The 27900-nt window shown below is 35.0% G+C and overlaps 1 protein-coding gene across 3 annotated transcripts in view; it reads left to right on the top strand.

The window, feature by feature from the left end:
• SPATA17 (spermatogenesis associated 17) overlaps positions 1–27900 on the top strand; it is a 226374-nt gene that overhangs the window by 130667 nt on the left and 67807 nt on the right. For all 3 annotated transcript variants that reach the window (XM_053908969.1, XM_053908970.1, XM_019465641.2), the window contains one exon: positions 6798–6933. In XM_053908969.1, coding sequence (XP_053764944.1) covers positions 6798–6933 — 136 coding nt within the window. The remainder of the gene's footprint in view (positions 1–6797; positions 6934–27900) is intronic.

Here is a 27900-nt window from a genome sequence, read left to right as displayed (position 1 = left end):
ACATAATTGGCATGACTCCCTCTCTGTGTAGTATATAAGGCCAAACCGATAACCGATTTTCTGAGTCTTTGGTCATTTTTTACCTCAGTAGTACATGGTTAAGAAACAATATTATCGTAAAGTCACTCTTCATAGAGTTAGAAGTAAACTACTGCTTGCACGTATGAAGTTCAATTACTCAAATATTAAGTCAATAAAATTCATAAGACCTTATTTGCTATATGCTATCATCTCATTACGTTACATTTTCTTGTCTATGAAGTGTAGGAGATTTTAAAAACTTGAAGACTAAATCATTTTATAACTGATCTGAGATGATGGAAAAGTATTTTTATTTCCTTTTCCCACATGAAAAAGTGGATGTATTGATAGTCACTTATGTAAGAATCCTGTATTTATCTTATAATTCATTTATAAAAAAAATATTTTTTTCAGTAAAAGGTGAAAAATGTCAGGCATGTCTTGGAATGAAAGGATCTCAAGGCATCTGATTTAGCAACAGAGAGAGAGCTATGAGACGTGGTCACAGGCTACCTTTCCTTGATCCCCAGTATTGATTAGCCTTTGTAATGCTGTGGTCAAGTCTGCGTTTCAAAGAGAGGATTGGCCAAGAGCCCAATGATGAGCCCGAGTTTGGCAATAGTATCTGTGAGGAAAGAATAAAGTAACTGAGACAGTATTTCCTATAGACCTTAAGTAAGATAAAACTGTTGAAGCTTTGCCTGTTCTCATAGGAGCTGGTATGCACCCCATGAAAAGTGTTGTTTCTATTTTCCGGGAAGATTAGCTACATAATTTATAAGACCCTACATGTGTGTTCCAGGCTTTTACCTCTGAGCATCTACTCATACAAGTCCCTGAAATGCATGCTCTTCTCAATTTCTGTGTCTGTCTAATGAAGTCTGACCCATTTATTAAAACTCAGGTTAGATATTGCGTTGCTGTGCTTTGCTATTTCTCTTACCTCTGGCCTAGGCGTGCGCGCGCGCACACAGACACACACACACACACACACACACACACACACACACACACACACAATCTTATTTGCATCTTTTGCATAGCTCTTGGAGAATTCATTGTGGTCTGGAACCAAATTCCTAACTTGCAATAAAGTGTCCCTTTATCCTGAATAAAGTATCCCTTTATCTTGCTTTGTGTTAATACATGTATTTTACTAGGAGGGCTGATCTAGGGCATGTTCAGTGTTTGAGACCTGTTCCATAAGCATGTACCTGGTATCTATAAATTGTTATCACCATGTTCATCTTGGGGTGATTTACCCAGCTAAAATCCATTGCAGCTTGCATAACTCCCCTATCAAGTGTCAAAATTTATATACATGTAAACATAAAAACAAATGCTTTGCAAGTTATAAAGATCTGTAATATATAACTGTACATATTCTTCTTATTTACTGTACAGTCATCTTTACCAAAAGGTTCTCCATGATCTACTTCGTGTCCTTTATAAAGAACCCAATTTCCAGCTGTGTTGAACCCTCTCAGTTCGGAATTCCTTTTTCTGTTCTAACTCACCTCTGTATCTTTGTATATATTGTTTCTTCTGTCTAAATTGGCTTTTACCAACTTCTTAACTTGACTACTTGTCTTTCAGCTCTGGCAAACACAGCCTGGAAAGATAACTTTTCCATGTCCCATCTCCCAACTGCTTGCCAGTAACCCCAAAACATAAGCATGCACATTGGCATATTACAAACACATATGCACATGCAGACGTAAACCTTCCTCTGTACCTTAGTAACCTCTTGTGCATACATCCATCACACAACTTAACACATTCTGTGTTGTCTTATTCTCTACCCCCTGCCATTAGGCAAGAATTCCTTTTAGGTATAGTCCATCTTCCATCATTCTATCTCAATGTTTTCCAAAGTGCTTAGTATATAAAAGCTTCATTGAATGTTAGTTTAATGAGTGGATATTAGGACAGTAGAGGAATCAGTGTGGGCCTGGATTGGGACAATTAGGTTGCCTAGGATGGAAAGACAGAAAGAAAGAAAGGAGAATGGCGTCAGTGGAATGGCAGATAAGGAATGATGGAAAATGGACAGATCAAGTGCATTCTAGGAAGCTTGACAGATGGACTGAAGAATATAGGCTTCAATCAATAGGCAAGAGGGGTTCATAATTTGTAGATTTCAGTTATTTGGCAGTGAAATAAATGAGTTGGAGGAAAACCTAGCATTGTGAGTGGCAATAGTAGGAGTATAAAAAAGGGGTAATAAAAGGGAGTTATCAAAGAGAAAAAAAATATAATTCATTAGTCTTCTTTTTTTGGAAAATATAGTAAGTATACTCAGGGACTCATTTTCCCTGAGGCTAATTGACTGTTTTTAATTTTTGCTTCCCGAGATTCCTTACAGATTCTTCCCTAACTGCCCACATGTTCAGGTAGTGATGTGTCTTTAAAGCCACTGTTTGTCCACAATGTATTTTAGAATTTATTCCAGATCTGAATCTTTGATGAAATTATAAAAATAATAGGCTAACCTGTATCTTCTTTACTATGCTATTCATCCAATTGAAAAGAAATGACTGCAAGCAAGAAGTGCATCTGAATATCTATTTAAAATTGGTAAAAGATAACATTTCAAAAAGTAGTTGATATTTTCTAAAAGTTTGATTATAAGCTAAATTGATGTTTTTAGGGTTTTCATAGCCACTTATACTTTTACAGAGCAAGTCCTATATAAAGATTAAATAATTTATTCCTAATTTGAAGCTAAATATTTGAAAAATAAACATCTAAATATTTTTAATACGTTACCTACATATGCACATGCATACATACATACACTTAAGAATATGCATATACGTTCCTTCAGTGAAACATTATGGCTGAATGAAAGTAAAATTAAGTCATGGACAGGAAAGTACTTAGTCTTTCAGCCTCGTCTTCTCAGCCATCCATTCCCTTGAGAAAGCAAATTTTGTTCAGACACAAAAGAAAAATGTACTATTAAAATGCAATTCAGAAGTGATAAAAAGTTTAAGTGCAGCAGCCGGCTCACAGCACCCCTTTTGTATACTCAGGGACATTGGGGCCACATTAATTTTTGTGCATGTGATGTCCATCCCATGTGCAAATTAGTACTGGAAGGACCATAATCTGTCTTATATGAGAGCTCTTTTCCCAGGAGCGTATGTAATACATGCTTGTGTAATCTTGTGTGTTTGCAAGCTCTGTGTTCTGTTTATTTTTATTTCAAACAAATTTTTCCTAAGAATTTTTCATTAGGAAAAATATTAAAGAGCAGTTTATTAATAAACATTAAAAATAAATTATAGAGAAGTGTGAAAACTGATGAAATAATGCTTGTTTCCCCTTACTTTTTAAAGCAAATTTATGAACGTAATGGCAAGGAAACAAATTTTCAATTGAATTTAGATTTTATTAAAAAGCCTCTCTTGTGTTAATTAAATGAGGTAATATATATGAAAATATTGACAAATGGTTAGGGTCAATAAATCTGTTGAACTTCAACTTTGTTTTTCCAAAGTCTGAATTTTAGAATTTTCTTCTCAGCAGAATATTCCACTTCACTGTATAATATATATTTTTTATTGCCCAGATCTTTTTCTGTAAATGTTTCTTTTATTTAAAAAAGCATCAAACTCCAACTTCATTAGTATCATATCTTCTTTGATTACATTAATGAAAAGTGTTTGAAGTATATTCCTGTTTCCTTCATTAGATTTCTTTCCTCCAGATTATCTTTTATAAAAGCTTTTATGCTTGGAGGTGTGTCTTTCATGTTGGTATTTCCCCCAACTGGTAATCCATTCTTACATTCATATTAAAGGAGACTCTAAAAATCAGACTAGAAACTGTAGTTGTGTGTGAGTGTGGCTTTTTGACTGATAGGCTTTTCATTAAGAAATCTTCAAATGTCGAAATTTGAAGTTATTTCTCTGGGCATTTCCAGGATCTTTTGAGAGGATGCATTAGTCAGATGAAGCGTTTAAGTCCCACTGCCAGTTCACATAGACATGAGCAAGGGAAGAGTTCACTGAGTAGACACTGATTTAAAACCCATATATCCCATTTGGTGCTTCCCCCTTGGCCTGCCGCCTGCTGGCACTGAAACCAGAGCTCTCCAGTGTAAAGTTTCTGACAATAAACTCTTCTCATGGATGCATGGACTGGGAGAGGAACCTGGGGATTTAATCACTCCTTGCGTAGACTTTTAATCTGTTTCCAGTTTTATCCCTCACTCTCACCTTCTGCAACAACTGTAGCTTTTTTCCCTGAGCCTCGCCAAGGTTGTGCAACATGGACCTTTCCCTTTAGCCTCTCCCTTTTCTGGAACTGCGATTTCAGTTGTTTTGAATTATCTATCTGCTTTTCACCTGCCCAAAATTTGTTGGTATTTTAATCTGCTGTTTCTCCTCTCCTGTCCTCTTTCTTCTTGTAGATTTATAATGTTTTTTTCTTTACTCTTATTTCAGAGGGTTCTGGTGAGGTTTTTTAACAATTCACCACATTACATCAAAATCTTAGATGTGGATTTTACAACTTTGATCTTTTATGTTGATCATGGTAACACATTAAAATAAGAATGATCATGATAATGATAATGGTGGCTGTGACAACAAGCTACTTCTACTTGTTCATTCCTTACAACAACCCTGGATGGAAGTAAAATCTCATATAGAGGTCAAGTAACATCCGTAAGGGAACACAGCTGGCAAGGGCAAAGCTAAGATGTGGATACTGGTCTGGGTGACTGAAAAGCCCCATTATTCGTAACCCCTGCCAAAGATGCCTTCGTTATTTGGGTGAGTTAAAGAACGAAACTGAACTACTGTCTTACAACATACACAAAAAGTTTACTTAAAATGGATTAAAGACTCGAATATAAGACCTGAAACCTTAATTAATACTCTTAGAAAAAAATCATAGTGAGTTCCTTGACCTCGGACTTAGGGATGATTTTATTGGATTTGACACCAAAAGCCAAGGCAGCAAGAGCAAAAATAAACAAGTGGAACCACATCAAAATAAAAAGCTACACAGCAAGAGAACCCATCAACAAAATGAAAAATCAACCTACTTAATGGGAGACAACATTTACAAATCATGAATCTGATAAGAGGTTAAGGTTTAAAACATATAAAGAACTCATACAACTTAATAGCAAAAAGAGAAACAGTTTAATTTTAAAACGGACAGAGGACTTATATAGACATTTTTCCAATGAAGGCATACAGATGGGCAACAGGTATATGCAAAAATATTCAACATCACTAATCATCAGGGACATGCAAATCAAAACCACAAGGAGGTATCACCTTACACCCGTCAGAAAGATATAAGTGTTGGCAAAGATGTGGACAAAAGGAGACTCTTGTGTACTGTTGATGGGAATGCAACTTGGTAAATTGGTGCAGCCACTGTGGAAAACAGTGTAGAAGTTCCTCAAAAAATTAAAACTAGAACTCCCTACCGTATGATCCAGCAGATTCACTTATGGATTTATTTGAAGAAAACAAAAACACCAACTCGGAAAAACCTATTCACCCCCATGTTCACTGCAACACTATTTACAATAGCCAAGATATGGAAATGTCTTGTCCATCAGTGGATGAATGGAAAAAGAATATGTGGTATATACAATGGAATATAATTCAGCCATAAACAAGAATGAAATCTCGCCATTTGCAACAACATGCATGGACCTTGAAGGCATTATGCTAATTGAGATAAGTCAGACAGAGACAAATACCATATGATCTGACTTATATGTGAAATCTTAAAAAAAAAAAGTTCTGATAGATAACCGAGAACAGATTGGTGGTTGCCAGAGACAGGGGGCGGACGGCAGGTGGATGAAATGAGTGGAGAGAGTCAAAAGGGTGCAAAATTCCAGTTATAAAATAAGTAAGTTATTGGGATGTAATGTACAGCATGATGCTATCATTTATAATACTGTATGGCATATTTGAAAGTTGCTAAGAGAATGAATCTTAAAAAATTCTCATCACAAGAAAAAAAATTCTGTAACTGTGTATGGTGACAGATATTAACTAGACCTGTGATAATCATTTCACAATATATACAAATATTGAATTATACTATACATCTGAAACTGATATAACCTTGCTTGTCAATTATACCTCAATAAAAAAAAGAAAGTATATTTGAAGACAACCCATTTCAATGAGAATTTTTTATACTGGGCATCCTTTTCATTTTTGGATACCACTTTTAAATTAGGAAAGTTTTTGTTCACACAATAAATTTTAAGTAAGTTACTTGGCATCATTAATAAGTTTGTTAAAATTTTTCTATATTTCCAAAATATTTGAAACTTATAAAAAATTCTGTGAGAAAAGTTGTGGTATCTCCATTTGCTGAATGAGACATGAAGATTCATAAAAGTTAGTAACAGAGATAGTGGCAGAGGTTGAAGTGGAATCCAGGTATTCTGATTCCAAGCCATGTTTTACTTTCACTCTGCGTTAGTACTTCTCTAAATTCTAATTTTTTAGGGGCGCCTGGGTGGCTCAGTCGGTTAAGCGGCCGACTTCAGCTCAGGTCACGATCTCGCCCTCCGTGAGTTCGAGCCCCGCGTCGGGCTCTGGGCTGATGGCTCAGAGCCTGGAGCCTGCTTCCGATTCTGTGTCTCCCTCTCTCTCTGCCCCTCCCCCGTTCATGCTCTGTCTCTCTCTGTCTCAAAAATAAATAAACGTTAAAAAAAAATTAAATTCTAATTTTTTAAATCAAATATCTGTAGATATAAAATTAACAATATCACTTAAATATTCTTTCAGGTTTTTGCCATTTTCTTCCTACCATAAAAATAAAAAGTACATCCCATTAATGCATTCATCAAGCAAGTATGGTCCCAATTCTTACGGAAGTCAACATTTTAGAGATGAAAATCCTAAGAAATGGATCTGTGACAAGGTAAGTTGGTGAACATTTAAAAATGATGTTCCTTTGGAAAGGCCAAAAATATGCACCAATTGCAACAAATATAAATATTCTCATTGCAGCTAACACTTTCCTGGTTATAAAATTATTTATAGCTATTTTATGTATACATGACACTGCCGACTTGTGGCAGTGAAAGGTTTGTGTTTTGTTTTTTAGTGTTATATGTCAGCCACCTTATGATCTCTGACATGCATCATGGGTTTGCCAAAGCCAGTCAGGGTCAAAGTTTGAATCTGCAATTACAGAGTAGAGTCCACTTCTCAGGCACGGAGATCAGCGCTTGGTTGTTTTCTCTCAACCTCTGTGTGTATGTGGATAGATGGAGAAGTAGATGATAGATAGATGGATAGCTAGATAGATGGATACATAGATAGATGGATGGATGGATAGATAGATAGATGATAGATAGATGGATAGATAGATAGATAGGAATATATAATATGATATAGAAAAGAAGAGGCAAATAAATATTAAATGACTCCAGAGTTATATTTGTTAGCATTTACATAAAAATTTCTAAATAGGAAACACACCAAGATTTCTTGTATAATATGAGGCCAATGAAAGTTGTTACTGTGTGTTTGTCCTATTATCTAACAGAAACTGTAACTTAATTACAAAAATAATTACACAGGTAAAGTGAAGTTGTAAGTGACTTTTTGGAAAAGGGTTAAAGCCACTGAGGTCTATATAGTATATTAGACATACTGGTTCTATTAATAGTCTGTCAATGAGGATTTATTCATTTACACACGGCCTCCTTCCAAAAGGATTTAAGGCACCATACTAAAAGGCAAATACAGCAAAGGTTATATTTTAGAAATAAAAATAAGAGAAAGTGATCTTAAATGAGAACAGTTGTCTATGCTCACAAAATAAAGGGAACATTACTGCAGTGGCAGCAGGAATTTCAGCTTATAGATGGCAAAGATGAAGAGGAACACACAAGTTATAGACATATCCTCATTACTCAAGAGGAAGAAACATGTTAGACCCTTAAGAAAAATGAGATCTTTCTTTACTTTACTAAACTCTAAGAAAAAGTCTTTTTTTAGGGTATTGTAACCATGGGATTACCAAGGGTAAGTTACTGGGGAATGCTGTGGATTCTTTAGAAAGTGCCTTTTTCTTTTCACCTACTAAGTCATCTTTCTTAAAAAATGATCTCTAAAATACTAAATAATAATTCCACAGCATAAGGAATGTGTACAGTGAGTAGTTCTTCCTAACTCCTTGATTGGCAAACCTAAATATTTGGTGATGATGTATTCTAGGCATTTGCTTTTACCTAATATGCAACCATTTAGAATATAAGCTAAATATAATTTTCAAACTATTTAATTTCATATTTTGAATGTGCATAATATGATCTACATCTTATTTCTATTTGACATAAACATCTTTTGCTTTTATGCCCTCTCACCATTTTATTTAATTCAAGGAAGTGTTCATTTCTTTAAAACATAGATGACTTACCTTAGGACATTAAGCTACTTTACAGTAAGAAAGATTCTTGTGCAAATGTTTCTTTCCTAAAATAATACGGTTCTTTTTGGTTTTATATGAGATTCACCTCATACATTCTGACATTCCAAGAATATGCATTTATCTGGGGTGCCTGGGTGGCTCAGTGGGTTAAATGTCTGACTCTTGATATCGACTTAGGTTGTGATCTCACAGTGGTGGGATTGAGCCCCTGGTCAGGCTCAAGGCTAAGCATGGAGCCTGCTTAAGATTCTCTCTTTCCCTCTGTCTCTCTCTGCCCCTCCCCCGCGCTGGCTTTCTCTCACGCGCAGACACACGCTTTCTCTCAAAATAAATAAATAAAACGTTAAAAAAAAGGATATGCATTTGTCTCTCAAAATAAATAAATAAAACGTTAAAAAAAAGGATATGCATTTGTCTTACTGAAGTAAGCAACTTCATGGACATACAGAGACTTTTGGTTCCTCGCTAAAGTGAAAATAGTTTATTTTGTTCTTTTGAGGAATCATTGTGCGCCTCTGCATACTTTTAGAAAGTATACATACTTTAAAAGTTAATGACAAATAATTGTTCTTGTAGGCCCCCAAAATTAAGATGGAAACGTGTAGGGATTTTAAAAATCTTATTAAATCATGAATCCACTTAATCCTACATAAAAGCATGTAAAAAAATACTAAAAACAAATTGAAATTCCTTCTTCTCTCCATTCCTTCCTTATTTCTTACTACTTTCTAACCTCTTCAAATAACCATATTAAATAAACAAATCATTCTTCTGTGTGGCTAATGTAATCCGCACAATATAGGGGGAGACATTTTGTTGTTTATATGTTAAATCTTACAACTATTAGACATAATTTATATTTTGACTTGATATTAAGTGATTTGGGTGAGAATTGGGTCCAGTAAACTACTAAAGGTAGGCTTCTTTTTCTTTATTTTTTGTTTCTTGATTACTGAGGTTGTAGTTAACAATTTATTCATTATTAGTGGAGTAAGGATAGTTTTAGGGAAGCTAGAGTTATTAAGCTCCAAATATTGAAGAAGGAAAGCTGACCTGGTTTGTGCTTCTTCTGCGGGAAGACAGACTGTTTACAAACATTCAAATGTACATGACATTTAGTTGAAAGCAGTAAATTGATTTCAGCCAAGAAACAGCTCAATTAAATATAGGTGGTTCCTGTTTCTCCACATTTTCCATCATGTTTTAAGATCATCCCTTTCTCTTGTATCTTCTGTAGGCATGGAGGTTATAATTTTCAAATGATTTGTTACACGATGTTGAAAGGTATCAGTTGAGAGAAAATCAAATGTTAATTAGATACTGTTTCTCTAATCACATTCACATTAACTCAATTAAATATAAAATATTGTTTAGTATTTTTGTTTTACGTTTAATGCTGTTGGTACAAATAACACTATACAAGGACATCACAAAGTCAACACATGGAGAGCAAATAGTACAGTTTTTTCTTCATAGTATGAAAATCAATAATGAAAACTAACATATATATTATTTTTCTTAAAAGCATGGAAATCTATAAGAAAAAAATATAATAAAACATATCATATCACTTACGCATATTTCTTTAATCTATTCATAAAATGCTCCAACTTAACTTGTTAGATTGGTAGGCCTGTGTCTTAAATGGTCAAACTTTTGAAGTTCAGGTAAATAATTTGTATTTATAAATCCTTTGTCATGCTGATATCAGTCTTTAAAATAAAAGTGAAGTTCAATAAGGAGTATATTCCAGTCAGTCACTATTAATTTAATCTATTTGGGTAGATCTAAAAGAGTTGGACAATACAAAAATACAGTATACTAGAAACATTCTTTTGGTTGTCCAAACATTCACATATGTTCATATTTACTGAAGCAGAAGTAATAGTCTAAGGCCTTTATCTAAATTGGAATGAGTTCTCGTATGCATTTTAGACAATTGATTTTAATGGAACGATTTCATGTTTTCCCATGTTTGCAGAGTTCGGGAAGAGACTTTTAAGACGGCTCACGTTCATAGAGCCTTTCTTCCTACGCCTTATTGTAGGTGAATTACAACAGTAGGGCAGCCCTTTTTTGTTATTTTCACATACATTTTCGTCCTAAACAGGATTTCATAAGCTACAAAGCATAAAAATATCTAGTACTCCGAAGAATTAATTTAGAGAACCTAAGCATATTGCACAGAACATAAAGTTGACCTTTACCGTCTACAGCTTTTGGAATGGAGTGGGATGTGGAACACATCACAGATTTAATGTGGCACATCGCTGTCTGCAGAAACTTGGGTGGGACTGTGACTGCTTGCCCATTGCACCCGGTGATTGAATCTGCTGTCACCAGCATCCTGATAATAATGAACATTCAGCTTAACGACCGTGATTATGATTATCATAATTGATGTGCAAGTGCAGTGTGTGGGAATCATTACAGCTGAACTGTACAGCAGAGAAACATGCCTCAGTTATGGATAATTTTACTTTTATGCATTGATTGGGATAAAATATGCCATTCTATTTCAACAGACCAGCTTCATATAATTTTAAGAATCTTTCTGTACATGTTGATTGATGATTACTTACTTGCTGAAAAACAGCCCCTTACAGTTGTTTGTTTTGTTTCGTTTCATTAGTAAATGTAAACAATTAAATAATTAGGTGTAATTGAGGGAAAACATTTTGCTTATGAGGTTGGCCTTCAATAATCAAGTATTCAGTTTAAGTGTTTTCTCTCTCTCTCTCTCTCTCTCTCTTTCTCTCTCACAATGCACCAGGGACCAAAATTCTTCAATTTTTTTTTTTCCTGTGGTTACGCTCGTATTAGTCTTCTTGAGGTCAGTAGGCTTCAGGAAAAATAGGAGTTTAAATAATTTTTATTATAGATCTATAGATGTATTTGCATATGTATATATTTATTATACTCATTTTTATGTATTTTAGAAAACAGGACAGAGGCAAATATTATTTATTAAAATAATATTTAACCTATAGAATAATCTTAAAATATGTGTATTTACACTATCTATGCTTTTTAATCACTGCCTTGTTTCTGATAGATTTATTGTATTGTGTAGTAATTTTCAGTTATGCTTTTACAAAGGATTTCTGATTTGAATTTTAACTTGTGAATGAAAGTAATGGGTGCAGTGATATATCCAAGATTTTCAGTAGCTAAGATCTGACCGTATTAGTCTATGATTATTAACCTAAGGGCTTAATTTGCATTTAAGTCCAAAATGTTACATTTGAGTGACGAACAATCATAATAGAACACATTTTCATAAAGCATAGTAAGCTATTAAAAAAAACTTTTATTTTGTAACTGCAGTAGAGTCTGGGATTGAGAGATCTTTCCGTCAGATTATTAATAACTGTACAGCTCTAAAGAGACTCTGGCAAACATTTCCTTCTGCGATCTGTAAGATTTACGTTACCCCAGGTAAGCTGTTTGCCCTCCATGTGCAGCTGTACTGCATGGTATAGGACAGAATCTTTGTTTGACAGTGAGAGGTTTTATAGCTCGCCTGTAAAATTTTTCTTTTGACAATTTTTGGTCCCAATGTGATTCTTGAACTTTATTAGAAGTTCTTCTTTAAGTTTGTCTCCAAAAAGTCAACATATGCTAGTCTTCTTTGCGTACTTACTAATTGAGGAATTCTTCAATGACAAAGATCTTGGAATATGTTATCTGCACTTCTCTGCAGTTAATCTCTTAACCTTAATTTAAACAAATAAAACCTCAAATGCCTCTATTTATCTTGTTGTTGTTGGAAATTAGGTTAATGTATCAGCGAAAATTTTAGGCTTCTAGACTTTTGCCCTAATCCCTAGGTATAGGATCACAGCTTTAATTTCTTTCTGTGCTCCTGATGATGTCTTTGTCTGACTTGGCAAGAAAGGAGGTTTACCAGAATTTGGAGCACCAAAATGACTGCAAATGTAACGAGTGAATATTGTTGATGTCTTAGAAAGAGGCTGATTTTGATCTTAGGCATTATGGAAGTGTTGGCACTATTATATGAACATGAGAATTAGCATGAACGATACTTACTCAAGTGTCATTCTGGCTATGTCTGCAGGTTTGGCATGGAGAAGTCAAAGGGATATTTGTGTATGGTGAGAGCATCTAAGACATACTCTCTTAGCAACATTAGTTCTCTAGAACTTATTCATCTTAACACTGAAACTTGCTCCCTTTAACCAATATTGCTTCATTTTCTCCATCCCCAGTCCCTGGTAGTCACCAATCTACTCTGTTTCTAGGAGTTAAACTAGTGTAGATTTCACATATAAGTGAAATTATATAGTATTTGTCTTTCTCTGACTTATTTCACTTAGTATAATGCCCTCAGGGTTCATCCATGTTGTCTCCAATAGCAGAATTTCCTTTTTTATTGCTGAATGATATGCTTGTGTGTGTGTGTGTGTGTGTGTGTGTGTGTGTGTGTGTGTGTATCATGTCACATTTTCTTTAACCATTCATTCATCACTGCACACATAGGTTGTTTCCATGTCTTGACTATTGTGAGTTACCTGTAGTGAACATGAAAGTGCATTTACCTCTTTGAGAAGTGATTTCATTTCCTTTGGTTATATATCCAGAAGTGGGATTGCTGAGTGATACAGTAGTTCTATTTTTGATTTTTTGAGGAACTTCATAATGTTTTCCATAATGTTTTCCATAAGGGCTGTACCAATTCATGTTGCCATGAACAATACATAAGGGTCCCCTTTTCTCTATGTCCTCACCAACACTTATTATTATCCCTTGTCTTTTTGATAAGAGTCTAGCACATTATTAAGGCTTTTGTTATATATTGTCAAACTGCCCTGAAGAAAATGTATAGTTTATTCTATAAGAGTGACAGTAAATTTGTAGAGATGTGAATTAATTTTAGAAGTGTCAGGAATACACATAATGTTAAAATTGAAAATGAATTGGATATGATAACGGAAGAAAAAACAAAGTTTTCTGATTACTCCTAAGTTTCTGCAAGGGACCAACTGAACATTGGGAAAAGAAAAGGATCAGAGTTTGCGGGGCAACTGTAGGGAAGGAATCTTGAGTTCAATCTTGCACATGTTTGGGTTTGAGATGACTTTGACTCATCCAAGTAGAAATGTTAAATAAATAGCTGAATATACATGTCCGTTGCTTCAAACAACAGCTTTGACCAGAGTCACAAAATTGAGTAGATCTGGTTCATAAATAAAATTTAGTAAATTCGGTTCATAAATAATCCTTGAAATCATGAAAATGAGCAAAATAGCCTAAAGTAAAACCACAGAGTAATGAGAGGGCGGCTAGAAGTTTTGAGGAATGCTGACGTTTAATGGCCATTTGGAGTGAGACGAGCGGTAAAGGAGGTAAACGTGAAGAAAACCAAAAGAATATGCTTATCAAAGAAGTCAAGGAAAGATAATGCAGTAAGAGTGATGAACCATGGCCAGTGATGCTATGAAGTTGAAGAAAGTGAAGATTAAAAAAAGCTCCATAGATTTAGAGAAATGTAAGTCATTGGTTACTTAGCAAGAGCTTATTCAATGACCATATGAGGAACTAAGCCGGACTGTAGTAGCTTGAGAAGGACTAAAAAAATGGGGTTGGCGGGTGGGGTAAGGGAGAGATCAAACGTAGATAATTATTTGAATAAGTTTGGCTGTGAAAGGGAGAAGAGAGGTTTATAGGGCGATGGCTATAGGGAAATACATAGTGAAGTATCCTTTTTAAAAGGTGGAAGAAGTTAGCATGAATAAATTTTACTGTGCTGTGTCTATATTATGATTTCACCAATTCCTGTGATTTCATATTAATTTGTCTCTTAAATTAATCTTTTTGAATGTTCATATTCGGAAGCAGTGCTGAGGGCAGCGCTCCTGCAGCTCAGCCTTTGCCTACAAATGTGTTTAAAGCTGCCATTCTCTCCCACAGGCGATTTTGCAGTTTGGGCAACGTATAGACACATTTGTGGCTGTGACACTGGGCGCAAGGGGGTGCGAGGGGGTGCTACGGGCTTCTAGTGCCACCCACCTTGAGGCTCTGCACTCCTAAATTTACTATAATGCACAAGACAGCCCCCCACAACAAAGAACTATTTCCCTAAAATGTCAGTCATGCTGCTGTTTAGAAACCTTGGGTTAAAAAAGAGTATGCATGTTTTTAAGGCTTTTGATTCATCTTCCCAAATGTCTGACAGAAAGAGTAATCTCATTTGCAAGTCCACCTAGAAATTTATGTGAGCTTCCATTTCCCTGCATCTCATCAATTCTGAGTATCGTTTATCATCATTAATTTTACAAATGAAAATGGCATCTTTAAAATTTTACATTACTTTGATAAAAATTTATCCTAAAAATCTTTTCAGATTATTAGTCACTTGCTCTATAAGTTACATGTCTACATCTTTTGCCCATGTTTCTTTTCATTAGCTTGTTTTTTCTCTATTATTTTTTTTTAATTATATACATGAACACTTACTTTCGAGGTAGGTTTTTTTCTTATTTATCCTGCTTGGAATTCTTTGGATTCCTTAATTTATAATATCTTTTACCAAATTGGAAAAATCTCAGCCACTATATCATCTTCAAAGTTTAGTATTTCTTCCTCCTCTTTAAATTTTCTGGAATTCTGATTTGATATGTTTTCTATATATGTGATGTATTGTAACCTTTATTTCATGTTTTTCTTTGCCTTGTCTCTTCATGTTGATTGTTGTATACTTTTATTAAAACTATTTTGTATGTCTGTCTTCAGTTGTGTGTACTCCGGTGTTAAATCCATGGGATTTCTAGTCTCAATTTTTTTTTTTTTTTATTTTATACACTCTACTTTTTTTTTTTCTTTTTCAAGTGAGTCTGGTCAATTTTGATACTGCCCTGTTCATTTTTTATTCTTTTAATTCTCTTAAAAAATTATTTTTGGTGGGGTGCTTAGGTGGCTCAGTTGGTTAAGCTCATGACTTTGGCTCAGGTCATGATATCACAGCTCGTGGGTTCGAGCCCCGCGTTGGGCTCTGTGCTAGACAGCTTGTTCAAAGCCTGGAGGCTGCTTCAGATTCTGTGTCTCCTTCTCTCTCTGCTCCCCCCCCCCCCACTCATGCTCTATCTCTCTCTGTCTCTCAAAGATAAATAAATGTAAAAAAATAAAAAAAATAATAATAATTGGAGCGCATGGGTGGCTCCATTGGTTAAGCTCCCTAATCTTGATTTTGGCTCAGATCATGATCTCACCATTCATAAGATCAAGCCCCACATTTGGCTATGTGCTGACAATGCAGAACCTGCTTAAGATTCTCTCTCTCTCTCTCTCTCTCTCTGCTCCTCCTCTAAATAAATAAATAAATAACTTTTGTGGCTGCCAGCAATTAGCCCAAAGGTTGTTTTCATTATATAATTCCAAAGTTTGATGTTCAGTCAACTCTGAGTCATGATGGATTTTTTCATCAACAGCCTTCTTTTTGTTATTTAAAATGGTTTTCATTTAACGTTTTCTATTGTCTTAATTTTTGGATTATGAGTTTTTGTTCCTTGGAACATTATGTATGGGAATTTTTTGATGCCTGGTTTAAGGTACATTTCTTCAGAAATGGTTTCTGTTTGTTTCTACCAAGAGCTTCGTGGTACTGCCCACTTGGGACCTCTGTGAACTGAACTTTGGTTTGACATCCAAACCTATATGAGGACAAGTTCATTGTTAGGAACTCGCGGGAAAGACTTCTTTTTTTCCCTCTGTCTCTCCACTCAACCGACAGCCAAGAATGAGACAGGGACATCTGGCAAGGTCTCCCTCCTAGGGTCATTTTCCTTTTCTCGTTCATCTTCAGAGAATGTCATTTTTCAGGAGTGCTGCATTTATACAGAGTTCTCCAGTGTAACTCTCACACTCTGCTGTCACCCAGTTGTCAGTTGCTTGATCGTGTACCATGTTACACCCAAACTCTAAGAGTCTGTAAATAAATACATACCTCGAGACAAATACTGACTGTGGCCCTCACGAGATGTGCACTTTCTTGTCAATTCTTTCTTACAGAGAATCCCTTATGTTTTTTTCCAGGTCATCTGTATATTAAAAAGATCTTAAAATCTTGGGGCATCTTGGTGGCTCAGTCGGTTAAGCATCCAACTTTGACTCAGGTCATGATCTCATGGTTTGTGAGTTGGAGCCCCATGTCGGGCTCTGTGCTGACAGCTCAGAGCCGGGGGCTCTTACCTAAGATACGCTTGTAAAGTTTTTCTAAATATTAAATAATTCGTTACCTTAATATAGTATCAATTGATTTGAAATTTATTCTTATGTGATGATGATTCAGTTTTACATTTTTACAAATAGCTACTAAGTTCCCTTAATACTATTTATTATATTGTTTCTTATGGTTAGCAATGCTATTATTTTTATTATTCTCTTCATTTAGTTACTATTTTATTTACTTTGGGATTTTTGTAGATTTTTTTTTTCTTTTTTAGAGAGAGAAAGAGCAGGGGAGGGGCGGAGGGGGAGAGGTTTAGAAAGTCTGAAGCAGGCTCCAGGCCCAGCTGGGAGCTCAGCTCTGGGTTGGGACTCAGGATGGTAAGATCATGACTTGAGCTGAAATCAAGAGTCAGACGCTTAAGCAACTGAGCCACCCAGGTGCTCCTAGACTTTCTATCATTTTATATTAACGTTTCTATTGTATGCACCACACTTACAGTTTTATATATTGTATGTTTTTAAAATGTTACCTCAATTACGTGTCAAGCAGATACAGACACCAGAATATTATTTATAATAATAATGGCACTCTCCACCTGACTTACAGAAAAAAATACTCCTATTATTTGGAGTCTTACGTGTCCCTCTTCATGAATCTGTGCTTTCGGTTCCTAACTAGAGGTATCTGCTATCCTAAATTTTTAATAATTTCTTCACTTTGATCTATACTTTTATTACATATATTTATATGCCTAAACAGCTAGTTTTGCATGATTAGGCACTTTATATATACGTCTTTTTATAGGTGTGTAAATTATACCATGTGTTTTTTTAACAACTTGCTATATAGCTACATTTCATTCTTTTTCACTGATGTAAAGTATTTCATACATCAGTTTGCCACAATTTATCCATTTTACTGGAGATGAATATGAGCTTGTTACAGCTTTTTTTGCTCTAGGAATCCATGCCGTTATGAGTGTTACAGCTGCTCTCTTACATATCTCCTGGCTCCTGTATGAAAGGTATTACTGTTTGTAGGATATGTACATCTTTAAATTTGTTCATAAGAACTTATTTTTCAAAAGGTTCTACAGATTTAGGGTAATAAAGGGATATCTAGTATTCCTGACAACATGTATTATTGTTAACTTGAAAATGTTTTGCCAATCAGGGGCACCCTTGTGGCTCACTCAGTTGAGCGGCCGACTTCAGCTCAAGTCATGATCTCGCGGTCCGTGAGTTCAAGCCCCGCTTTGGGCTCTGTGCTGTCAGTTCAGAGCCTGGAGGCTGCTTCAGATTCTGTGTCTCCCTCTCTCTTTTCCCCTCCCCCACTCACACTCTGTCTGTCTCTATCAAAAAATGAATAAACGTTAAAAAAATTAAAATGTTTTGCCAATCAGCTAAGTGTAACGTTACAGTTTTAATGAACATTATCTTGATTTTAATGCAGTTGTGCTTTCTTCTCGAAGAGCGCACTCTGTCAATAAAAATTATAGCTTTTTTTCCACATAGAGTCTTCACATTGTTACTAGGTTTATTCCTAAGTATTTGTTTGTTATTTGATTGTTATTGTGCAAGAGTTCTTCTCTCATTTATTTTCCAACTTTCTCTTGTTATATAGTCATTTGTTTGTTGTTCACATGTGTTTTTGTTATTGAATTAGTTTATTCAGGTTACCATAAAACACCACAGACTGGGTGGCTTAAACATCAGACATTTACTTTCTCACAGGCTGGAAGAACCAAGATCAAGGTGCTGGCAGGGGTGGCTTCTGGTGAGGAATCTGGCTTATAGACAGCTGCCTTCTCACTGCTGTGTTCCCACAGGGCCTCTTCTCTGGGCATGCATAGAGGAGGAGGGGGAGGAGGAAGGGGAGAAGCACAGAGGGGGAGGGAAGGGGAGGGGGAGAGGGAGAAGAAGGGGGAGAGGGAGAGGGAGGAGGAGGGGGGAGAGGGGGAGGGGGAGAAGCATAGAGGCGTAAGGAAGGGGAGGGGGAGAGGGAGAGGCTGAGAGAGGGAAGGGGGAGGGGGAGGGGGAGAAGTAGAAAGAGGGAAGGAAGGAGAGGGGGAGAGGGAGAAGAAGGAGGAGGGGGGAGGAGAAGGGGGAGGGGAGCATAAAGGGGGAGGGGAGGGGAGGGGGAGAAGGAGGGGGAGAGGGGGAGACTGAGAGGGAGGGGGAGGGGAGAAGGAGGAGTGGTGGGAGGGGAGGGGGGGAAGGGGACAGGGAGAGGGATTGAGAAAGAGAGAAAGAAATGCAGTTTATTCTCTTCCTCTTCTTGTACTTCTTATGATACCAGTCCTATTGGATTATGTTTTGGAGTCAGAGTCTCTCATTTCAAATTGCTACTTTGGTGTATAATTTTGAGCAAATTTAAAAAATTCTCTGTATCTCAGTTTTTTCATCTGTGGAAAGGGAAAATATTTTCCCTTACTCACAGTGTTGTCATGATGACAGAATTAGGAACCGTATAAGTGACTTAGAATACCCAACATGGTAAACACCATACAGTTTAGTTATTATTATATTTATGACCCTTTTGGTTTCTTTTCCCATTCTATTATTCTATTAGTATATTTTGATCACTAATGTTGAAATGATATCCTAAATCTCTAATGCTCTCTGTATCTATCATTTAAAATTTCTCCATCATTAGCCCCATTTTCATGTGTTAACATTAAAAAAGCTATTTAGACAGTAACAATAAAATAACATTAATAAATTGACTGAGTCCTAGATCATTAAAAGATTAATTTGCCCTGTATTACTATTAAATTTATTTTCCATACCATATATATTTCATGTTTTAATATTACAAAAGTTAAATATTGAATTTTAAATATATCAGACATCTAACATGTTACTTCTAACAATATGTGAAAGCTTTCTATCAAGCTGAATTTTAATTCATAGATAACATTTCCTATCCTTTTGTATCTCTCAGTTGATTTTTATATCAGAATATAAAAAGCAGTGCTTTAAAAATCGTTTTTGGTAAATTTCCAAGTTGGTGCTTAATACTGTTTTTAACTCTTACAAAAAAGAACAGGAAACCAGCAGTGACACAGACCATAAAAATAAAGGACAAGTCAAACACTTCTTTTGTTACCTTATTGTTTCATATCACTTTATATAACCTGCAGACAAGTTCAGCACTCCACTCATCTGTCTGGAGATGGGCGTCCTGCTTGAGAATTCATTTAAGGAAACTGTTCCATTGTGAAAATTATTGTGAATGCAATTTCTTTTAATATGCTTAACTGAATATTTTCCAAACCATGCCTAAGTGCAATATATTTTCTCCCAAAGATGTTGGGCACAGAGTTATTTATCTGAATATTCATATCCATCCTAAAAAGATACTGGACACCATACTACCCAACTGATATTGAGAATTCTACAGTTAGTAACTTTGATTATACTAGTGGCATTTTGAAATAATGTCATTAACTCCGGATTAAATTACAAGCGCTTTTTTAGGTGGCTATTATAAGGTTATCAGCTCTTAGCAAAAAATTTAAATCTGCTAGCATGCTCAGAGTTTAACCAATATGAAATATCAGATGACTAAAAAGTGAGACTTGCTGGTCTGGGCAGCAACGAACTCTAAGGGTATCGATTAAATACTATTAAGATACAAAAGTAGTGAAAATACTTCACACTGTTGACTGGCAAGATACAAATGTTGACCTTACTTTCTTATTAAATCTATTCCAAGAGCTATTCGCAAAGGTTTTGCTCACAATTGGAATATTTAAAAAAACCTAAATTTCTTCCTCTATAATTCCTCAGTTGGAAAATGTGGTCCCTTGATGATGATCTAAGGCTTTGAAGAATAAGTGGATTTCAAAGAGAAAATTAGATCGTACTTACTATGCTGTCTAACTAGCAATGCATTGTCGTTTGTTGAACTATAAATGTCTTGCCTTCCCTACCTTCTTCATGTAGTCATGGAACTTGCCTGTAAGAAACATGAGAGGAAAAAGTTGCTATTTTACTCCTTCAACTGTTGTCTTTGCTTATCCCAGAGACAGCTCACACCTACGCCCAGTACAGAACATTTCATGTACTCCCTGACCCCCGGTTTCTTCTGAATCCAGTCTACCCACACAGTCACTTACGCCAAATCTCTACTTCCTTAGGAAAGTTTTTCCTAACTATACCCCCTCTGCCAAGTGAAGTTATGCATGACTGGCAAGTATAGTATTTTAAAAATTAAACCTTAATGTAAAAACTACCTCCTAGTCCAAAATTACATTTTTTCATGGTAAATAAAATATCATTTCTGTGCATTTATTCAGAATTATTATTATGTATTTTTTCAAAGTATGCTTTTGTTAACCCATCTAATTATTTGTCATTAGAAGACTGAGCTAGAAACATCGAGTCCAGATTTTTTGATGCCATGTATCAGGATGACGTTTCTTATAGCAATAATGAAGAGCAAATAGCATTTACCATATGCTTTTTTCCTTCACTTTTATGTCATGCTTGTATTATTTTAAGAAAATTACTTCCATTTTATTTGTGAACATATTCAGTAGAAGTTCATTTATATTGCTAAAGCCTATACGCCATTAAAAAAAGACTGAAGCATTTTCTTCAAAATAATATTTTGAAGAGAAATAAATGGAATTTGAAACCATACTGTTTGAATCTAAAGGTTGCTTACATTATTTTGATGTGATTTTTGAGACATGCATATTTTTTTTCTAATTGAAGTCAGAAATCATCTGTCATTTTAGATTTGACATTTAATATACATAAATAATGTCCAGAGGGTGGAAACAATCTAATTTGCAAGTATTAATATACTTTCTAATCCTAATAGCATTAATTGAGGAGCTAAAGTACTATATGTAAAATGTATATTTTGTTTTTAAAGTAGCTTTCATATTTGTGGGTAGCATTACCTAAATATCAAGGTACAGTGAAAATCCTAAAAATATACCAGAAAAAAGATAATAGAATATATTTGATATATTGTTCACAGGTAACATATATACTTTTTCTTTTTTACCCCAAAACATTATTGATAAAACTTCCCTGCTTTAACTTTCTAACCCTCATCTTACTGATCTATAATAGACATAAATGCTTACAATAAAAAAGGATCTCAGGTTGCATGAATTTGTCAGAATTGGGGATTTTCAGTTATCACATGTTAAGTGTTTGGTATTCTATGAAGTAACTTATCTCAGAATATAGCTACTATGTTAGTATAATGTTATGGCTTAGTAGTATTAAAACAATCAATAGTAGCTTTAAGGATGATTTTTCATAATATGGTAACATAAAAATAAAGTCCACATTTAGGAAAGCTTCTTTCTGCTATAGAGTACAATATGATTTATAGTACAGTCTCAGTAAAGTCTACTATTCCAAAGCAAAGAAAGGTAGTTTTTCAAATGTTATTAGGTTTTTTTTAAAAAAAGAAAAATATATGTATACATATCATGACCTCATAGGGGATAACAATGTACTTAGTTCTGTTTTTTTTAGTTGATTTTTTTATTGAAGCATTACCAATATACAGTGCCTTATTAGTTTCAGTTGTACAATATAATAATTCAACAATTCTATACATTACTCAGTGCTCATCAGGATAACTTTACTATTAATTCCCCTTTATCTATTTCACTCACCTTCCCTCTGGCAACCAGCAGTTTCTTCTCTGTATTTAAGAGTCTCTTTTTGGTTTGTCTCCTTTTTTTCCTTTGTTCATTTGTTTTGTTTCTTAAATTCCACATATGAAATCATATGGTATTTGCCTTTCTCTGTCTGACTTACTTCACTTAGCATTATACTCTCTAGGTCCATCCATGTTGTTGAAAATGGCAAGATCTCTTTTTCTTTTCTATGGCGGAGGAATATTCCAGTGTGTATGTATGGGGATAGACACTGGGTTGCTTCCATATCTTGACTACTGTAAATAATGCTGCAATAAACATAGGAGTCTGTGCCTTTTCAAAGGAGTGTTTTGTTTTCTTTGGGTAAATACCCAATAGTGGAGTCACTGGATCATATGGTAATTCTATTTTTGATTTTTTGAGGAATCTCCATTCTGTTTTCCACAGTAGCTGCACCAATTTGCATTCCCACCAACAGTTCATGAGGGTTCCTTTTTCTCCACATCCTCACTGAGACTTGCTATTTCATATCTTTTTGACTGTAGCTATTCTGACAGGTGTAAGGTGATATCTCATTGTGATTTTGACTTGCATTTCCCTGATGATGAGTGACATTGAGCATCTTTTCGTGTGTATGTTGGCCCTTTGTATGTCTTCTTGGTTTTGTTTATAAATGTTATGGTCAAAAAGTTTGTTACCTCTAGAACATGTTGCCTGAGATATGTCTTCAACATATACTCGGAGTTTGTCTTTGCCCCATGAAGCTCACAAATCCCTTTCTGCACAACTACGCACACACACCCATATATAAGGAAAGGCATCACCGGGTGGGGAGGAAAGGGGAAGTGACTAAAGAACCAGCTTTTTCATATTGAAACTTACATATAAATGTGAAATTCCTTACTATGATTATTTTCTCTATGGAAGTATAATTGTTCATTATACTTTATATTAATGTATAACAATTATACATTACAATTGTCAATTATACCTCCATGACAAGTGTGTGTTGCCTGGTTGTGGATTTGGACTGTAGTACACAAGAGCTGTCCGCTTATGTAGACTCCCTAGATCACTAATATAAGTCAAGTCACTAGCTTTCTTCCGCTTAACCATATTTCCCTTTGTAGGAAATAGTTTTACCTATCTTGTTTCTTCTACTTATTTTATGTGGGAAGTTTGACTTAAAGACAGGCAAAGTGGATTTTCAGTTTAAATCAGGAGACTGCTATTTTCTTCAGAAATAATGTTAAGACTTAAGTTAATAGTTTGATACCTTTTTTGACATCTTGCTCTTTAGATATATAATTGGAGCTTTGGACCTCTGTCCAAAATTAAAGTGCAAATAACAAAAGCACAAAAAACTTGTATGCCATCAGTTTAATTTTATCAGATACTAATTTCCTTCACAAAACGAATAAAACAATATATATTTTTTAATATTTGCTTACAATTATTATTCTCAAATGTCTATTTTATAAAAATGTAGACATGAATCCAAATTTTACGAATCCAAATTTTACAAGTAAAGAAATGAAATTGTGTAAAAATAAATTTCAATGAAAACACTACCATGTTTTCACTCTGAATAAAACCTGAAATGTTGGGGTAGATTTCTGATGTGGCAGTACCCTTCTCTTTCACATTATTTTGATTTCATTTTTTTGTTCTAATGACAACACAGGCTAAACGAATAACTTACCTAGGTATGCAGTGGCAAGCAGAATCAGAACTCCGATAACTTGCTTTGCCGGAGAGCAGAGGTTGGAGTAAAGGAATATAAAAGTTTTCCAAGAAATCTCTAGATTGAATTCATGTCATTTCATTTCTTTAGTCCTTAAGCCTTTGAGGTTATGTGTTTTGGAGTCTGCATTACTATCGAGTCTGTGACAGCCTGAAAGTTGTGAATCCATGTATCCGTTTTAGGGACACCGCAGCAGAAGTGAATTGGAACAGAGATTTGTGATGTTCCTGGTGTTCAGAGATTTCTGTCTACACAGAAATAAACAAATTGTCATTTTCCATTTCAGCTTCCAAAAGCGTTTCCTCCAGAATATTAGAGAGTTGGCATAATTATCTCCCTCTAATCTCATTTTCCAGAGTAAAAGCTTCTCAAAAGGATTCGTGACTACTTTACAGCACCATGTATAATATGGCTATAGTGCATTAAAGTGCATTTATAGTGCATAAAATTACCTAAGTAATCCAATCCATGAATGAACTCGTATCATATTGTTCTGACCATGACTTCCTATTTCTTCCAAGTATTTTAAAACTTACACTTAAAGTTGAATCCTTATCTTCAAGACTTCTCATTTCATATTCTGCCCTCTTCTTCTCCTAAAAATTCTCTGGACATAAAAAGGCTCTGACTTAAAGTTGACTACAGGAGTATGCATGCCTGTATTCAGGATTTTGGGGTAGCCTGTTTGACAGTAATTCGTGCTGATGCAGAAAGAGATGATCAGGATGGCGTGTGGAACTTTTTTTTTTTCATCAAACAACAAAACCAGATGTTTTTCCAAAGATTGCAGATAATACACCTGGTCATGAAGTTTGAAGAATTTCCTTCCAGTTGAAGTTATACTCAACAATAGAACTATTAATCATTTTGAAGACAGAAAGATAGTCTGTAGTTTCCAAAAGGGGCTCACAAAATAGGATTTTTTTTCTGTCATTATGTTATTAGGAACATACCAGACCAAATTAGTAAGTTGGTTGCTCTCAAATACTGGAGGAAAATGTTGGCTCTGTCATTTACCCTATTATTTGTTAGAAATTATCAACTATTTGGGAGAAAATGGAGTATTTCTTCTATATTATTCTTTTGTTCTAAGTCACAACTCAACTTCAACATTTATTTCTTATGAGTTGTGATTTCTCCCCTATGGCATGTGCCTTTTTCCATTTGCAATATGAGATGTTTCCAGACAAGGGTCTTTAGATGGGGCAAATCATAGTTTTGGTTAATTTCCAGCCTTTTCAGGTCAGCTCACTTTTTAAGCTTTCTTAAAAACAAACAAAACAAAACATTTTAGAGAGTGAGAGCATGAGCATGGAAGAGGGGCAGAGGGGAGGAGAGGGGAGGGGAGAAAATCTCGAGGAGAGTGGAGCCTGACGCGGGGCTCAATCCCACATCCCTGGAATCATGACCTGAGCTGAAATCAAGAGTCAGATGCTCAACTGACTGAACCACCCTGGTGCCTTTCGAATCAATCTACCTTTTATGACAAAAAGCCACATTCTATGAAGTACTTTCTCAAAAGACAGAAGTACTCCAGCTGCATTTACTTCATTTTTTAATTGTGAAATCGTCACTCCTGAAGAAGTTGTTTAAAATCTGTGCTGTTTATAATCTATATCTCAAGATTCTCTCTGTGTATAACAATATTAAGATGAATGATTCAACACAACTTTGAATATTATGTATGAACTATAAGAGTTAGTTTGGGTATATCCTCCACTGTTCATAATTAAATCACGGATAAATAGTAGAGATGTAAATTTGTGGAAGTAAAACCTTCCTCAGACTTCAATACCCAAACAGCAATAATCTCTATAATATCTTTTGAATAGCAAATGGCTTGGTAGACTCAACTGAGATCAGTTTCAATATGCTTTTCTCATGACTGTTTAGAGCAGCTAAATCTAGATATCTTGGTTTTGAACGTGTTTCCTGAGATTTTAGGAAGAAGCAATTTGATGAAAAGGTCAAAAAAACAACATTGTGGCTAAATTAATCACAGATTTACCGATAACTCACTGTGGTACTGTGGCCAGCTAATTATCTATATATTAGAGGCGGTGAGTAATATTATTTTCTAACTGTCCTTCACAGGTACGAAACAATCAGAATGCACAACAGTCCCAGGGCTCCTTGCTGGGATATATAGTAACTGCTTAACTGCTAGATTGTGAAGGATGGTGGAAATGATGCTTGGGTTAGCAAGCTGTTTACCAACAATAATCATAAAAGTATTTCCACGTGTTAATGACAGATAAGACCATACTGATGCATGCTGGCCAAATCTCAGCTCTGAATACAATGTGGATTTTTTGTTTTAACCATTCATTCCTGCCCGAGGAATGGGCACTACCTTTCTGGCCCAATGTGTAGCTATATTCAGTCTCAGGGTGTGTATGGCCTGTTGATTTCTTGTCTTATATTATCTTAACTGATTGTTGTGGTTCTTACAATCTATTTCATCAGTGTTCATTTATTAGCATAGGATTATATTATAGTGTTATATGATTTCATCAGTGTTCATTTATTAATATAGAACTTTTACTCTTCATTGTAAAAAGGTGATTCAACTGCTATTGTATGTGTTCATTATGATCATGTGGGTGTAACTACACAGAACTCCAGAACTGCTGTGTTCACGAAGTAGCAGGAAAACTTCTCTTTGGGAAAGAAAGTTCTATATTCTCTAAATCTGTGTTCCTTGGTATGATTCCTATATAGCTCTTGAGCTCTTGAAATGTGGCTGATCTGAACTGAAATGTTCTAGAAGTATAAAGTACACACTGGATTTCAAAATGTAGTATAAAAAACAGTTAACATATTCATACTTTCATATTTAATGACATACGTTACATTGCCTATGTTTTAGGTTAAAATATTTCATTACCATACAGTTAATTTCACGTATTCCTTGTCACCATTTCTAATATGGCACCTAAAAAATTAGAATTACTTATTTGGCCCCACGTTATATATCTGTTAGTACTGCTCCATATTATATATTTTCCCAACTATTTGGGATGACAAAAACTTGATTTTAATGGAACCTATGAAAAATTTCCCTTGGAAATTCAGACAAGCATTTTTCTCTGATGTTGTTATATTTTTTTTCATTTTAAAACTTTTCTACTACAATGTTGCGGGTTTGAAAATATCACCAGTTTCTTTGATTATGTTTGCTTCCTTCATACCTCTCTAAACTACTTTTAGTTTATTCATTATAGGTCAAAGAAATCACTTTTTAAAAAAAAGATATGTAAAGTGGAAATTTTTGGTTTAAAAATAACTAGTGAAACACAAATAATTGAATAATAGCAACTCCAAGGGAATGAAAAATTAAGCCTTTAGTAAAATGTTTAGTAACACTGTCGTCAGGGTATACTATCAATTTAGGGTCCGCGTTCCTGCTGGCCAAAAGACTAAAAGAAATCCCTTTGTTTTAAGGAAACTACATAGGATTTTCCTTCCTACCATCCCTTCTTACCTAGATTTCATGAATTTACATTGCGGGAAATCAAAGTATGCTCCCTTAATCTAGGGACAAGATTATAGTGCTATCTTTATAGATACACCTAAAATTAGTGTAGCTTTATAGGTTGGCTAAAACATTTGTAGTCTTAGAAGATTTATAAACATATTTGAAAGATGCCACTATATGATCATAGAAATATGTGAAATCACTCTTCTGCTGATCTTTAAAGAGGGAAGCTCTAACTTGAGGCAAAGTACTTTAACCAAACTTCTCAATATGTTAGAGACTGTTTTAAAATTCTGATATAAATAAATAGGTGTGAGTCTTGGTCCCAGAAAACAGGAAGAAAAATCAATCAAAAATAGCCTCGATATTAAAACCGACTTTGTGCAGTAATGTGAAGCTGCTTGATTGAG

The sequence above is a fragment of the Panthera pardus genome, unplaced genomic scaffold, assembly GCF_024362965.1.
Source record: "Panthera pardus isolate Hobbes unplaced genomic scaffold, ASM2436296v1 HiC_scaffold_21, whole genome shotgun sequence".
Taxonomy (NCBI): domain Eukaryota; kingdom Metazoa; phylum Chordata; class Mammalia; order Carnivora; family Felidae; genus Panthera; species Panthera pardus.
This window is presented reverse-complemented; position numbering and strand designations above follow the sequence as displayed.